This window comes from Larimichthys crocea, chromosome XXII (assembly GCF_000972845.2).
Source record: "Larimichthys crocea isolate SSNF chromosome XXII, L_crocea_2.0, whole genome shotgun sequence".
NCBI classification, from domain to species: Eukaryota; Metazoa; Chordata; class Actinopteri; family Sciaenidae; genus Larimichthys; species Larimichthys crocea.
In genome coordinates, this window is record NC_040032.1 from 19,631,484 (window position 1) to 19,648,807 (window position 17,324).

The 17,324-nt window shown below is 38.7% G+C and overlaps 1 protein-coding gene across 5 annotated transcripts in view; it reads left to right on the forward strand.

Moving 5' to 3' along the window:
* cadm1a (cell adhesion molecule 1a) overlaps positions 1-17,324 on the forward strand; it is a 354,829-nt gene that overhangs the window by 284,119 nt on the left and 53,386 nt on the right. For all 5 annotated transcript variants that reach the window (XM_027273936.1, XM_027273937.1, XM_027273932.1 and 2 more), the window contains 4 exons: positions 1,951-2,103; positions 3,349-3,486; positions 11,349-11,507; positions 17,022-17,118. In XM_027273936.1, coding sequence (XP_027129737.1) covers positions 1,951-2,103; positions 3,349-3,486; positions 11,349-11,507; positions 17,022-17,118 — 547 coding nt within the window. The remainder of the gene's footprint in view (positions 1-1,950; positions 2,104-3,348; positions 3,487-11,348; positions 11,508-17,021; positions 17,119-17,324) is intronic.

The window sequence follows — 17,324 nt, forward strand, 5'->3', positions numbered from 1 at the left end:
CCCTGGATTAAGTTCTAATTTGTACAGTACAGCATTATAGACTTAGCATATTGTCCTACAAACCTAATTTAAGAATTCAACTTGGAACAGAGCCTGTTTTTCTTTTAATGACGGACCAATATATTGACTACACTATCTACATTATCTGGCACCATTAACCACAATGCCCTTCCATCCATTTATCATATATTTCCATACATTTCCATCACCACAGTATTTCTTCCTCCAGTGAATCTCTGCCTCTGAAAACAGGTTGCATGCTTTCTTCAGTGCATCTGTATACTGCAGCGTCGGTATGTTTGAATCTGGGAACATTTAATTCAATTAAATCATTAGGATTAGAGTCTGACCTCTATTTTAATTAGGGCTAACAAGGTTTTTGAATGAGCTACACTAATTAGAGGCATATTATTCATATGCCACAATAAGGGCTTCGTTGTGCTTAGATAAAAGAAAATAATAGCTGCGCTTGACGAATGTGAGGAGCTTGTATAGGCATGGAAGCATTTACACGGAAAATCACCCTTTTGTTTGCTGCATTTTCAGATTGCTTCGTTCCAACTTTTTTGTTTGGGCGTGTTTGTACCTATTAGGAATTTATTGTTTTGAGTGTTGTGAGCAGACCTCTCTGGCAGGATAATCAAAGATGGAGAGAAATGTGAAGCGAGCAGCAACACTTAAATTAATGTATGTGGAGATTGATTTTTTTGAAATTCAAATGCAGATTTTTTTCTCTCTCTCTTTCTTTAATGTGTTGACAAAAAGCCTCATCTCCAGTCAGCCTTATGGTATCACTTAAAATGTGTCTGATGTTCTTGTTTAATGATGCACAAAATCAATTGTGGTGATTAGTATTCTTGCTTCTCACTGGTGTTTTCACTCTCCCCCTTTTTGCTTCTATATCAATCACTCCATGTCTATCTCTTGACATTGAAGGCAAATACTCTGTGGGCATACAGCAGCATCCTCCTTGTGTTTATCATCCGTGAAATCATAATGTAGCCTGGTGTTTTTTCTGTCTGTTTTGGGGCTGTTCTCTGTCAGAAGCTTCCATGTTTAATGCTTTAAGCTTTAAGAAAGAAAAAAAAAACAACATAGCCATGAGGATGTGTACACAGATCTATACTAAGAGAGTGCAGAGTGCAAAAAGCCTGGAGTTGCTGTCAATCAGAGCAGAATTTATCAGCACATCAAAGAGGGATGGAGATGGGTAGGCTTTCATTTTAACCACATGCTGTCATTCTACATTACAGCTGATAAAGTGTGTTTAGGTAGGTGGGCAAACAAGGTAGAACAAGATGAGATCACGTAGAGACATCAGTTCCTCTGTAGGCGAACTAAGGACAGCCAAGGATGAGACCTCTGTCAACAAACCATGTTGTTAGCATGTTCTCATGTTTGCACCAAACTGTTTTTTTTTTTCTCTTTTTCATTGCTGCACACCGTGTTACATCACTTTACTTTGTGATTGGGTGTTGACTCATTAGATTGAGGTATTTTATCTCTCTCTGGAATGTTCTCCAGGCAAGAAAAGACTTGCAGCACCTTTTTCCAATAAAACCTATAAAAACATTTATGAAATATTTCTTTTTACACAACCATGCCAACACCCAAAAGAAAACAGGACTGCCGAATGACTTTTAGGTTACGGCTAGCCAATCACTGCAACGAATTTGACGCTAAAGATTGATATATGATGAAGTTTGATATGTCCGTTTATGTGTGGCTCACTGAAGTTGAGGGATCAGATAAAAAAACCCAGCTCCAAATCCTAAATGATTCAAATGCGCCAGTCTAAATACTTGACGAGTCTGTGAAATACACGTTAGAAAGTAATGATTGCTGTTACATATGGATTACTGCATTTGATGTTGAATATGAGTAACACTTTCTCATCTTTGTATTACTGTGCCATATAAATTAAAACTGCTGTGTGTTTTTCTCCTTCAGCACTGAAAGACGCTCGCTTTCAGCTGGTGAACTTCTCAGACAACGAGCTGCGGGTGTCGCTGTCTAATGTCTCGCTGTCAGACGAGGGTCGATATGTTTGTCAGCTCTACACAGACCCCCCACAGGAAGCCTACGCTGACATCACTGTGCTAAGTACAACAGCGAAACGCACGCACATAAAAATGCACACAATCACTTGATTTCTATTAGTAGCAGGCAACTTGTAATCAACATTGAAACTGTGGAGAACGTACAGTTTTGTTGCATGTGCATTCACGTGTTGTGCAACATGGTTGACAGCTCAAACCTGTGAGACTCTGACAGCAGTTGCAGTGAAGTTTGAAACAGGAAAACAATGTCTTTCATATCTGCTTAAGTCTTTAGTAATAATTGCACAACATGCATATCAGGATGTTAATATGAACATTTTTACAATGATGATATGGCATAAATGTGTGTGAAATCACATAAGATAATCAAATTGATGTCCAGTGCAATTGGGTGGACTGAGTTTCACAACATGATCATTGTCCTGCTACGCTCTCTGAAGAGGATATAATATAATATCTAATTACAGCCCAGTCCTAAATATGCATGCCTTTACTAGTGTGTGTGTGTGTTTGAATTATGTCCTACATGACCCCCTTGAAGCAAGAGCTAATAAGGTTACATTGCTTGAAAATGAATAGGAAAAAAACTCAATGCGCCATTAGATGGTGAAAGCATTTGTAGCCAGCCACACTCTAAATAACTATATGGTCTGCGGTCATCAACTTTTCTGTGCAAATAGTTTAAGAGCAGCATCACCCTGTTTTAGCTTGAAAGTGTCAGATAACCACGAAAAAACATTCAAGCTCTGAGCCTGAGGAGGCAATTAAGTAATACAGTAATTGTGTGCATTATCTTCTATTAAATATCACTATGTGTTAGGAAGAAATGCCTCAAGAAATGATAAAACTAGTGAGTGTATGGCAAGATGACACATCAGCTTTTGTTTTTCTTTTAGCTGCCACAGAGTCTGCACGCTTTATGTTGAATATTCTATCAAAGGTGTTTACTACAGAGCGCAAAGAAATATGAAAGTCAATATAATTAAATCAGTTATTAAGGCATGTGGATTTTGTAGGTGTATGTTGTTAAATTATTTTATATTTGTTGAATATAGTCATGCATACTTGTAAATGTAAGTACTTTGCAACATGCAACATAGTGCCCTGTGGTTTTTTTCTAAAAGTCCAATATTAGCATATTATGCTAATTTCAATAGTAGGTGTTCTGCACTTTAAAAACAAGCTCTTGGATGTCAGCTTTTTTGTCTCTTCTTCATGTGGTGCTGAGGTTGTAGAGGAACGTATTCCCCTAGTGTTTACATAGTATTGTTTGTGTGTCCTGTCGTAGTTCCTCCAGGTAACCCCATCATCGAGGCCCGAGATGAGGTCCTGAGCGAGGGCAACGAGACAGAGATGACCTGCACGGCCATGAGCAGTAAGCCTGCCGCCAGCATCAAATGGATGAAGGGCGATAAAGAGCTTCCAGGTAGGTCGGCTTCGCGCATGAAGAGAAAATCACAATTATCAATCAAGACATTTCTTCTCTCAACATAATAAAGGCACTTATGTCAGGGAAAAGATCAGAGTAAGTCCCTATCAAAAATATTCATTCATCAATTGCTTATCAGTACAAAGAATACCTCTCTGTAACACCAACATATTGTGTTCCATTAGGCAGTGAAAAAGGACCAGCATGTGTCACTTTTAAGAGGAAAGAAAACTGCTCCTGCTCCCACTGTTCTCCTCGCTTTGAAAACACATGCAACCAAAAGAATAAAACCATGTGCTGAATGCTTTCAAATATTCTGATTGTGCACGAAAAAGTAGTTAGATATATTCAAAGCCAAACAGTGTGCACCCCAGCAAAGCACAGGCCCCACTGGTAGGCATCTGAGGACACTGCAGCTCAATGCCCTTGCTGAGCATCTGGTTTTATAGTGCAGTCTACGTCATCAGTGGTGCTGTTCCATGAAGGGAAGAACCTAGAAGATCATAAAGCTGCTATAACTAAAGGTGATTTTAGTATGCACCAATGGACACTTTATAGTGTACTACTTGTATAGGCTGCGAAGTTTGACAATGACAATATTTCTGTGAGATCTATAAGAATGATCCTATTGCCTCTAAAATGCACCTGCACAATTTTAAGTGCTGCTAAATAAACTTTTGCACATATGCATCTTTTAAGGCCCTATGCCATCTATAACACCGGTTCCCAAAGTGGGGGTCGGGACCCCCATGGGGAGTCGCAAGGCAGCGAGGAGGGGGGGGTCGCAAGACAGGTTAACGACATTAGCAACAACAACAACAACATTATCTAAGGTCTGTTAGCATTGTGCTAAACATTTCAGTGTATAACAAGGACAAATCATCTGACATCTGGGAATAGTGGGGGTCGCAAATCAATGGTACCGCTGTTTTGGGGGTCGGGGGCTGAAAGGTTTGGGAACCCCTGATCTATATAAATATATAATTTTTAGGGCCATTTTCTTTCTTCGTTTTCTGGCCCTTTGTATTAATTGTTTGCTTCAGTGTGGTTGCTTTTTATGCGTCTTAGAATAGTTTCTATTAAAACAATGTGGATGTGCAGTGGTGGCCAGAGCCTGCTGGCACCATGACAACTTTCATGCCTTCATCAAAGGTAGCTGAGCTTTAGAAGTCTGAGCAGAACTCAGGGGTGAACAGGCCTCCTGCCAGGCGGCTCCACCTCAGAGCCCAGAGAGCAAGCTTTGTAAAGACTTTGAAACAAAGGTCCTAATCAGAAGCTGTGTAGAAGGCCCTGAGCAGCTTCACCTCTGCACTGCAGCACATTACACCCTTAGTGGTTAGCTTAAATCTGACATAGTTCCAATGTGCCAAGGTCAGGGATTGGTTTGAGATGTCAAAATCACATAAAAGTGACTGTGGACGTTTTTTGCCATCCAATGTTTCTACTCAGTGAGGCTTTTACTGCTCGAAAAAACTGGAAGGTGAACTGACAGCTGCTGGGGTGGCAGTCCATCTCCTTGCCACGGCTGAGGTGCCCTTGAGCAAGGCATCGTATCCCCCCAACATCTGCTCCCCGGGCGCTGTATATTGATGCCCAGCGCTCCAGTATATATGTGTATGGCATGTGTGTGTTCCTGTGCATGTGCATGTGTGTTCCGACACGTGCCAGCTGGATGGGATAAATGCGGAGGAATAATTTCATGTGTACAAACATGATTAATAAAGTTTCAACTTCTATAAACCAACTGTTACAGCGACACTGACTGGTAGAAATGGTAGAAACCTGATTTCATATATAAATTACCATTTAAAAATTTGAAAGCTCGATTCGATACAGAGGACTATATTTTTGAATGGTTTATCATGCTTTTAAGTTGTAGAAAGTCCTCTTTGTATTTCAGTGTCAGCTTCACAATAATGCCTTTAACAAATTGGAGTTGCCTCAGCAAAGCTTTTCTTAAAATTTCTAATCAGAAATAGAAGGTTAGCCTATTGTTAGTACAGTACTACTGTAATTTGAACACGGAATATTAGTGGAGCATACTATAACCTGCTGAATCACAGTTTGAATCTATTCAGTCTGACCAGTCTGTAGACTTTCAGATGGCCAGAGGGGGTTCCCAGAATACTTCTATAAAAAAAAAATATATATATATGTTATATTTTTCTGTGTTTCTTGTTTCTATTTTTAAAATAGCCATTACTGAAGCAAAGAAGAAAAACATTGTGGATAGCGGATATACACTATTTTTTTATATGAAATCAGGTTTCTGCTGTGGAAATCTATTTATGTTAATACTCTAATCACTTTTCATGATTACCTAATGATGTTTTGAAATTGGTTTGTGCAGAAAGCTGACAGTAACCCAGTTAAGTGCATGTAAACACAATGACTAATGGTGTGTGTGGTAGCAGTGCACTAAATGGGCAAAGTGGAACCAGTGACTGTTGTAGCATTGATTCCCTTAGAAATACTAATCCACTCTTTGTGATAGTCAGCATCTCTTTTAAATAGGATCTTTCCATAGTTTCTCCACACAAAACCACTTTATCCGAGCTTTCAAACAATGCTCATTTCTCTGTTTTTTGAACGGCAAAAGATCGATTTGCATAATGATGAATGGCCCTCAACCCCCCGTGCCCATGCTGTTTTCCCACACTTGTTGGGAATGGATTGCTATTTTCAGAACTGGCTCGGCACTCTTTGAAGTTTTACAATTGAGAAATGGAATTTTTTGCTATAACTCAACACTCAGTGGTACTTAAAGGCTCACGTGTCACAACATAGCAGTATTTGCTTTTATCCATTTTCACCACAGGTGAAAAGGCGCTGCTAGCTAAAATAGCCCCAAACAGGCAGGCCCACTTATAAAATCCATCTTTTTTTCATTTTTCATATCTTAATGCAAGGTCAGCTTAACTGACATTACCCAAATCATATTAACAATATCATCTTCTTGATCATGCTATACTAGTTAGCTGCCATTTAAATGCTAGCCCCATGGTAAACGGTGTCAAATGACTCCATAGTTTGTTTAGTTAATACTGCAGCAACGATGTTAAAATTAAACCTAGTGTTGCTCTGTTGTAGACGAAGGAGTGGAAGAAAATGAAAGATTGAAAGGGAAAGAATGGCTGAGGGTGCCACAGTCCTGACACTAGGGCAGAATTACTTAAATTGCCTTCAGCTATGGGTCCTTGCCTGGCAGACTTATTTCTAATTAAACATCCCTAGAATTTAACTTAATTACCTTAAGGGATAATCAGGTTCTCTTAAATATCATTTAAAGGTTGCAATTGTCATGCTTGCTAATGTAAATCCAACCAACTCTCCTAATATGCACAGACCCATTACCTCACTATTATCTCATTCTTTCTTTTTACTCTTATCCCGTTATTTAGTGATTTATTAACATTTGCCCTGGCACCGATATCTCCAGTTATAAAGCTTAGATTGCAGTGAAAGCCATGAAGAAAAGGAGTCGTACCAGTGCAGGATCTAGCAGTGCAGGTCATTCCCTTTTCCGTTCTTTGAAGACGAAAGAAAGGAAGATAGGTAGAAAAAAAGAAAAGGCCAGTCTGTAGGGCACTTCATTGACTGACATGGACCAGAACAGCCATTAGCCTCAAGTCTTATGAGACAACCACAGGGTGATTTCAATTACCCTGCTCTCCCCCAGTAGGAAGACTCTCCAAATGGATAAAAGAATATTTTGGGCAAAGTAAAACAATTGAAGTGGAAAGACATATATTTTATTTAACTAGACACGACTCCCTTCCTGCTCCACAAAAATGTGGTTAAGCGATAACGGTTAAAGTAGTGAAACAGAGGAGGCACAACAAAGGTTACAACCAAGAGTTTGTATGTTAGAATTTACAAAACACTTCCACTTTAGCTCTCATTTGCCCTTCGACTGCCATTCGGTGACATTCATTTCTACTGGCTCCCCTCCAAAACTTAGTCTCTCAGAATGTTCTGAGTACTCAACAAAGCATGATGTTTTCAAACAGAGAGCTATCACTAATTCATCTTCAATACCCTCTTTAATTTTGAAAGGCTTTTGTTAAAGTCACATAATTGTCACCTGCTTGATTCGGTTTTATAAAAAGAAAATAAAAGTCAATGGAGAAAAGCAGGGACACACTTAAAGAGAATAAGAAAGTAGAACTAGAGCACCAGTATGATCAGAAAATCAGTGTGTTAATCCAGTATTCAATTATTTTTCATATTACACAGGGGTGTATTTTTTCCAGCCATAACTTTTCTGTTATTAGATACTTGAGCCAGACACTCAAACCTCCAACAACCGTCACTGATAAGAAAAAAATTCAGGATAAAACATTAATGTCAATGAATCAGCCAGGGCAACAGCATCCATGCAAATACTTTATGTCAACATACAGATTTCCACCACTGACCAACATAAAATGGTCTTGACAGTGCTGGCCTTGGGCACTCTGTCTAAAATAGAGTAAAAAGCCATTAGCTCCATTTTTATATAACCCTGTAAACCTACTCTACAAAAAAGCCATGGTTTGCAGACAAATTATGAGACGATAGTTGACTTACTGTCCAGTCCAGCTTGCTAACGGTAACTTTTCAAGCCACTTAGACTGCAGAGCTATTGTGACCAGCACAAGCATCTCTCACTAGAATAAAAATGGTTATCTTGCCAGCTACATTACTTTATCAAATGGTTCTGGAATAAGTGGTTATATCTGCAAGTTTCCAAACCACTTTTTTGAGGATGCACAGATATGGCACTTTGTTAATTTTGGTCAGGCAGACATGTAGCCTGCATAAGAGGCCACCTAAAGTGCATTGAGATCTAAAGACAAGGAAAACTATCTGTACATGAGGCTAAAGAGCAATACACATTAATTTACATTTGTACACATATTATGTGACATCTTTAGCACACAAAGGATGAGCTGTACACACAGAAAAAAGTAGTTGAGGTACGGTAGCCGGCATGTGCAAACCCAGGGAGAGAATGTGATTAAATTGCTTTGTGGTGTGTTGACGCATGTCGACTCCAGGCGTATCCTGATGGTGTGGCAAGATGCCTCCAGTGTGTGGGCTTCAACAGAAAACAATCAGAGCATGTGTTTTTGATGCATCTAGTGTGTTGACCTCAAGAGCTACATTGTCTGTACTTGAATAGATCAGTATTTCTTGCAGCACATTTGGATTACTGTGAGATGTCCATCTTATGAGACTACTCTGTCTCTTCTGCCTTCCTCAAGGAATGGGTACCAGTCAATTCTTGTGGTACACAGTGCACAGCAGGACTATGAGGAGTGTTTTATCTCTGCCTAGCACAAATGGATGGGGAGGTAAAGATATCTTAGTCCAGGCAAGGAGAAATCAAGCAAATGCATGATTGAACACCATATTTACCTCACAAACTGTTCCCATTTCTGTTGCTTTTATGATAGAACTAGGCAGTAGCATTTGTCATAGACATGCAGGTTGCTAAGAAGCCTCTACTAACTGCAATTTATATTTTGTGCACTGTGTTTGGTTTGGCTAGAAACTTGCAGTAATATATTACAACCCAAAAACCAGGTTAATATGCTTCCTGTGCAAATGTACACCTAATATTCTTTTTATAATGGCAAGTGGTTAGAGACTCTTCTCGACCACATTACAGTTTATGGTACTTATTTTTAATGTCTTCCTTAGTTGCCTTTTGATAGGAAGAATCATCTGGACCAAGAGGCAAGTAGTTGAATTGAATATGATCTCCAGTTGATGGTTTAATATCAGTGCTGAGGAGACTACAGTCTCATTCAACATAGAAAGATATAGAATTAATATACTTTGGCAAACTCCACATCTGTAACACCATTTACATTTCTATAGCCCTCCTCCATTGTATCTCTTATCAGCATTCTGGACCTGATCTGTTACTCATCCTAGGGCCTCAGGAACAGCAACACAGCCAAAGTTCTAAGATGTGTGAACGTCAAAATGATAAATGAAAACAAACCTGCTGTAACACTGCTTTTGTCACATACCTCTATACATAAATGCATACTAGGTGTATTTTTCTATAATAACTTATATTTGACAATATATAATATAACAGGTTTCAAACCCATAGGCACTTCACTTGTGTTGATAAGTATTGTAATTTTACAGTGAATTCCTAAGGTATAAAGAGAGATTCAGAAACTCAGGACTTGAATGAAGATGTCTCGTCACCACTGTTTTATGCATCTCAAAAGACATTTTGATTTGAGCAGACCCTTTTAGATTCCCGTTTCAGGTGCTTTCATGAATCTGAAGCCTCTAGTGGTGTTTATTCATGACAACCTGTTCCTTTACACCAGGCACATCACACAGGTTTGCTTTTCCAGCATCCAAAGAGACAGCTGTCACCACAGTGACGGCATCACCACAGTGGCTGAGCTGCAGTATGGGAGCGGGTAAAATATGTGCTTGGCATATATTTTACAGCTAAAATATTCACTGATGTATGCAAGTCTTCACATTAAGACAGGGTTTTCTCCTGGACTAGTGTTTCTTTTGGCAGGTTCTTTCACATGTTTGCTTCAAGTATTTGTCTTATTGGAGGGACACAAACACACTTGTGCGACAGACTGTTAGGAAGGACAAGGGAATGAAAATAATCATTAATCTCTCTTTGCGACTGCGGTCCTGTGTTACCTGTAGCTCCCTCTTATTTTGTATGAGTGTGATGAGGTATCCTCTTCATTGCTTTTGAAAACATATTGTCTCTGTGATATTACAGAGCAGTCACTAATCAGAGGGGGGTTACTTTGCAGGCTTCAGATCTGGCAGCGCTGTGCAAAAGGTGGCCAAACAATAAATCTGGCTTCATAAAGCCTAATGAGTGATTCACAGTCGCATAGTTGCCCCTGACAGCAGGCAATTGTTAGCCGGCTCACCTTCTCTGACCACTCTCAAGGACACCCTCCTCACTTATACTCTACGTATTTTGCAAAGTCACTGAAAGAAAGACATTCTACTTGCAGCCAAATAACGACTGTGTTTGTTAGGCCTTAACATTTTTAAAACATTTTTTCCAGCAGCCTTGAAATCCAAAGGTTTTGTAATTTTGTCAAGCAAAACTTAGTGGACTGACCCTTCAACAAAACAAGTTGTTCACAGAGTACTCCTAGAGGAACCAAGGATGCATAAAATGAAGTTTCAGCACAGACCTTTTGGTGATACTTTCAAATATAGACTATTAATATTTTCTTTGTAAGCCAGCCTAAATCTCTGAAGCTGCTTGTTAAACTAATGTGAGTCCTGAAGCAGGAAGTCAACCAACCAGGAAACTATGAGGAGCCATTTAAATGATCAGGATATGGTTGTCAAATATACAGCCTGGTGGCCAGAAACAGCCAAACAAATGGTCCAATCTGGCAAACTGGATGACTTTGCCAAAGTGAGAAAATGGCATTACTCAGATTTGTGAGCAAGCTTATCCTATATTGAGCATTAATGAAACACAACATATGACATAGGATTTTTAAAGACATTGAGCAGTGTGCAAAATTTTAACAACATTACCAAGGCACTGCCAAAATCATTGAATTTGTAAATGCTTTGTAAGGCAAGGGATAACTGCCAACATTAGTACACAAAAATTAGAATAAAAAAAAACTAATCTTAGACCTTGACAAGTTGTTTAAATCATAAAGTAAAATGTTATACTGTGGTCAAGTTCCGAAATAAATGTGATTAAAACATCTTGCACTTATTTGAGGTATAGTATTCGTGTCCCGTTTATGAACTTTCTGTATGAGGCTCATTCATATTTGACCTGGAATCAGTAACGTCACTGTATTGCTGTGTTTAAGACTGCTTTTCTTTGATGTTTCTCATAGGCAAGCCCAGAGTTGAGCTGACCTACGATAAGATGTACACAGTAACCAGCCGGCTGACATTTACCGTTAGTAAGGAGGATGATGGTGTACCAGTGGTTTGCATCGTAGACCATCCTGCAGTCAAGGACTTTCAAGCACAGAAGTACCTGGAGGTGCAGTGTAAGTACTTTTTACTCAGTAATAAATTAGAAATCGGCATCGGTATTTAAGCTGCATTATGCAATTTTTTATTTTTTTCCCCCCCAAGTGTCTCATCAGCTTAACTGCGATAGAGAAATTGGACGGCAATAGAGAAGAGTGTTCCATCCCTCCTAATTAAATGGCATAAATTTGATATTTTTTCCTAACTAAAACTTTGGTCTGTGACATGTGGCAGTGTCACTGAAAGGGGAATCATCTCCATGAACAGGTTATAATGAATAAAAGAGGAAATTGGACTGCAGTAGAGTGCACTGTTCCATCTTCACTAATTAAATGACATAAATTTCTCACATTTCTTCCCCACTGAAACTTAGGCGCATGGCATTGTCAACAGAGTGAAATTATGTCATTCATGAATATCCTCCAAAGAAATACATTAATGTAAGGTAACAGGTTAACTTTCTGACCAACAAAGTTATATTTGCCTTTTTTTTAACCTTTTGCATAACTATGAATCATCACAATCTGACTGATTTGCTTATATCTTGTCTGCATGTTCACAATATTGTCTGACTGTCATCTGGGGCCATAAAAATGTAAAATCAGTGCAATGTTGTTTGAGTTCAAAAGTTTAAAGTCAACAAGCATACTGCTGGCCAGAGCAAAACCTTGAGCTGCTACTTCTTCTCTTTTAACTATAGTTTATTTTCTCTGCAGCTGTGTGCTGACCAGGTGCAGAGAACTCTGAGTGGGGTCAAGACTAAAACTTGCACAAAGGAATTAATTTTAATCTTTGTAAAATTAGAGCTAAGCATTAGCTCTAAGTTGAAATAAACCTGCACCTTAACCACCAACTGTGTCTCGTAATGGTAGTAAAGTTCTCTACCGGTTGTAGTTACTTATAGCACCCAGAATGTCTTAAATTCATTACACATGCACCTGTAAAACATCTTCAGCAATGAAATTGCAATGATGATTATCAAATGTCAAAGGTACTTGGATAATAATTTAGTTTATAGCACTCAAAAATGAAAGAGTACAAACTAATAGTGTTTATAGAGTAAAGAATCAAATGAAAGGAACATAAACACAGAAATTAAAGGTCAAATGTAAAACACTAAAAGCAGAATAAACACAATCATTTGATGAAAAGTAGTGTATGATTATGTGTGTGTAGAATACAAAACCCTCAAAACGTGCTCACTAAAATGGAAATACTTGATATGAAATGTATTGTTGTTTGAGCTGTTTTGACACATACAAGGTCATCTGACATTTTTCTTTCAGGAATATAAATTCGTGCGTGAGTTTGCAGTATGCTTTGCAGTGCCTCAGAAGTGTTAGAGAAAAATAAATAAATAAAATTCCTTACAAACCAAGATAAAGAAACCAGATTCAGCCCTTAATGGAAGTTATAAGCTTATGTTTTTATTATTTTGTATTGTGATAGAGGGCATTTATTAGGCATCACAGAGAGGTATTTGATTTATCACACCTTTACAGTGGCTTCAATGAAAAGATAACTAAACTACCACAGTCATGTGACAAGTAAAAGAAACAATAGGTCCTTGTGATTTTGAGTTTAAGATCTTTTTATTGATCCAAAATGATAAAATGTATGTATTTTATGCCTCTGTGACCTCATGTCTTTGCCCTCTGGAATGTCCTTGCGTGCTATTAAAACAATAACTCTTCTGTAGCTATTTGACCTTTCCCTGAAAGAGTAAGAAGAGAAGATCAGCTCATCTACAGAGGCAGCATGGCATTTTGTTGGCCTCTGATAACAAGGAGTTCACATGAACCACCCGGCTCACTGCCTCACACTGCATCATTCAGGGCTGCTGCTGTCATGCTCTATGCATACTGTGCATGTGCATGGGCAACAAACAAGCATGGCCAGTCATGCACTTCACCTCTTCTTTGATCTCTCTGCTATACAGTTTCAATTTAGCATGTTGACTGAAGAGTATTACTGTCTGTATATCTAGATAATAATTGTGTAGATATGTTAGAAATTTCTCTATTTTATGCCTCGATAATATACTGGGAAGATTCCCTTTGAGCTGTTCTTGATTTCCTGAGGATTTTCCTTTCTACGTGCACTGCCTCAAATCTACAGCAGTTAGCTGGAATGAATTAATCTGAGGTATAGTAAGTGATTGTGTACCTCAGTTTTGCAGTCATGGTACTTTTTATTTATAACTAGTCTTTCATGCTTTTAGATTTTGTTTTGTATGAAGGGTCTGCAAAAAACAGTAGTGTTTTGTACATGACAGAAGACACTGTGCAATGGTTCAACCAGACAAACAATTGAAAGCAAACTCCCAAGACTGTGACATTGACTAAATGAAAGTTTTAATTATTTGATTCTTCTTCCCTAACCCTAACCCTAACCTTAACTATTTTAATAAGACATTTGCTGTTCCACTCTATACTACAATTGTGCTATAAAAGAAAACCATCAGAAGTCACCTATTATGGTGACTTCTGAGCAGTAGTTAATGCTGCACCGAACTGAATGCCATGTTCTAAATGGCTCAGGATGCTTAAAAATCCTTAATTTTCCATATAATTAGTACTAAACTACCTGGACCTTTCCACCAACCTTTTTAAAATCCAGTTACACATCATTTCCTTTCTAGGAAATTATGAAAGTCAAGATCTATAAAAAATGTAGTAGTTTTTCCATTACTACACAGTTACGCACCAGTTTGTTTACTGATTACAGAGATAGAAGAGGTGATTTACATCTCAGTCACTCATTGTGTGGGCATTTTGTGGTGGAATAGACTGCATTGTGCTGAAAGAAACAGCAAAAAGAGGCTATTGTCAGGAGACAGCATAATTAAATAAGCCTGTAATGTTTATGTGTATAAGCAAAGCAAGCTGTTTTGCTCCATTGCCTAGTTGTTTTCCCTTAAGGTCAGCTGGCTGCGGAGAGATGGATAGTGCCGTCTTGAGTGCTTATGAGGTGAGGCACACAATGAAGCAAATAATTCGGTTAGCATAATGATAACGGCCCTCTTGCATACAGTAGACACTATTTCATTTCCACTGAAGTGGCAGTATTGGGATCTAGCAGTGTGTGTTTTTTCCATCAAGTAGTGACAAAGAAAGCTCCCTGCCATAACTACTTGAGGCTATGAAAACAACATACAGATGTCTGGCGTCCTTCATGTTTATGGCTCAGAGATGACAAGGTCAGATGACGTTGTGAGAGAAGAAAAAGTTGCAGGATGCCATGTAGTGCCTGGAGTGGAAACAAAACCAAAGCGTTGCTGTCTAAGCCCATGCATGCCCACTGAGCAGAAGACCTGGCTTTTTGCCCATCTGCTGTCCATCACTAAGACCGAGAGCTGGCCACTGACAGGGTGTGATTTAGACAGATGGATGGCCAGACACGTGTTGTTTGTTGCCGAGAAGGTCGGACAGCAGTGTGAAACTTTACTGCAGGCTTTGAAATCATAAATCAGTCCTGTGCTCTCTGTCTACAGGCTGATTAAAATGCAAGTGTGCTTTTAGGCTATAGGATTTGGAAAAGAACAAGAATAATTTACATTACAATCGGAAAACTGTAATTACCATTGTGACTCAGCAGTCAATCTGGTATGAGATGACTGAACTCTAGAGGTATTTATCTACAGCCATTAACCATATCTACATCTAGCGGTATAGTTGCATATTGCAACCTCCTCCACTTGTCCTTCCAAGCATGAGTTTGAAGCTACGGTGGCTGCAAAACACAAAAAATGTGAAATGCCCTATCTAGGGTCAGTGTTTAGTATGTCCATTCTTGGGTACTGTAGAAACATTGCGGTAAAACATGTTGGATCACAAAAGACCAGCAGCATCTGTATTTTAAAAGGCTTGTTTTAAGGTACAGCCTTTATTGAACTGTACAGTTCTAGCCCCCCTTTAGAGCCCCCCTAAATCTGACATACTGGACTTTTAAAGGATGTAAGCATTTTGTGTAATTTGTAGTTAATCAACACGATAAGAACGATTTTCACTCTAACGTCTCCCAAACTCTAATAGTAGAAATGAACACATTTGGTTAATAGCATGCTATTTGTTCTTTAGCTGCCATACATTCATATTCTCTTATAGTTGACATTTAATGTGCAGAATCATCAATCAGCCATACGTAATAAAAATGTGACTCAGTTGAATTCAGAACAGTATTTTGTTGCATTTGTTTTTGTCTCAGTCTTACTTTCAGTGCATGGTAACACTGAATTCAACCCCTAACCCAGATGATGATTGAATAAAACATTAACATTTCTGTCCAGAATAATGGATCATCTCTCAACAACAAGAGAGAGAAAAAAGCCTTGATAGCACCAGCAACAGTCCACTGGAATGGGAACAATAGAAACTCCATGGTTGCAAAGAATAGCACAGCAGAACTGTCAAAGCACCCACTGATTTGTCAAACAACAGTCTTACTTTTCTTTCAAGCTGCCTCAACTCCTCAGCAGTGTCGTCTGTTTTGTTGTAGCGTCTTATCAGGTAACGTCTTTGACATTCAGGCTACTTGTGGTCCTGCACTGCACCACATTTATCATTCGCCAAAGCTTTGGCTTGTGTTTTGTGTTAGGTTGATTTAAAATTCCATCCAATATTATGCCCAAGGTAGAGCCAACACTGGCAGAGTGATTTAATGCAATGGAAAAGCAGGTTGAGGTCAAGACAGTGGCAGTACGCAGATGTAAAGGAAAACCATCTATTCAGGTCAGATACATCCAGTTTGTTTAGCATGAAGCTAGAAAGTAACGTCTACTACCAACAAACTGTATCTTTACCTGACTTGGCTTTCACTCCACCATTGCTGGGAAATCAGGGTTAACGTATGTGAGTATTTCTGTGTCGTGGTAAGGAAACTGATGGAAAAAACAAGTACCTGATTTGAAATTGCTTTTGCCCAGATAAGAACGCTGGAACAGTTTTACAAATAGGAAGGAGTCATTAATTAAATTTTTATATAAATATCTATATAGACCGATATAACAAGCATTTTACAACATTACACAAAAAGATATGGGTCAAAGCTGACCAAGTAACAAAAACAACTGGACAGACCTGGACAGAGTTGCTGATATGATATATCAGCTGTGAAATAATGTGAGGAATCAGGTTCAGAATATGTGCTCTACACCTCAATGCTATGCTGCTAGTCAGTCAGCTGGTAGCCTGGATGAGAAGCATTAGCTATTGCCAATCAGCTAATGTTTTTGCACAACTTATGTGGTCTGCCTAACATCAGTGCTTGATGTCTTTGCTGCAACCTCTGCTCTCATGTGTCAAGCCAAACACATCAGAACATTTGATAAATTGTAGAGTACCACTGTATGTAATATTGCATTTCTAAGCATCGAAAAAAAAAATTAAAAAATAAAAATGCTATATATATATATATCAGAATCAAAACAGAAAGAAACATTATAGAGAGTAGGTGCATAGAAGAAGGTTAGATAATGCTTTGTCCTGTTGTGTTATTATTTAATTTGGTCTTTTTCTCTTTTATCCTTTCAGACAAACCAGAGGTAAAGATCGTGGTAGAATTTCCTCAGGGTCTGACCAGGGAAGGAGAGAACCTGGAACTGACATGCCAGGCCAAAGGCAAACCCGAGTACGACACACACACACACACACACACACACACACACACACACACGCACGCATGCACACACATTTTAACTAAAGATGTGCCATGGGTAGAAAAAGTACATGCACATTTCTGTGTGCATACTGACTCATACAATCATAGACATAAAAAATAGAAATCCATTAACCTTTTCCCACCCACCTTGGTGTAGGATGTTAGTATATGTGGAA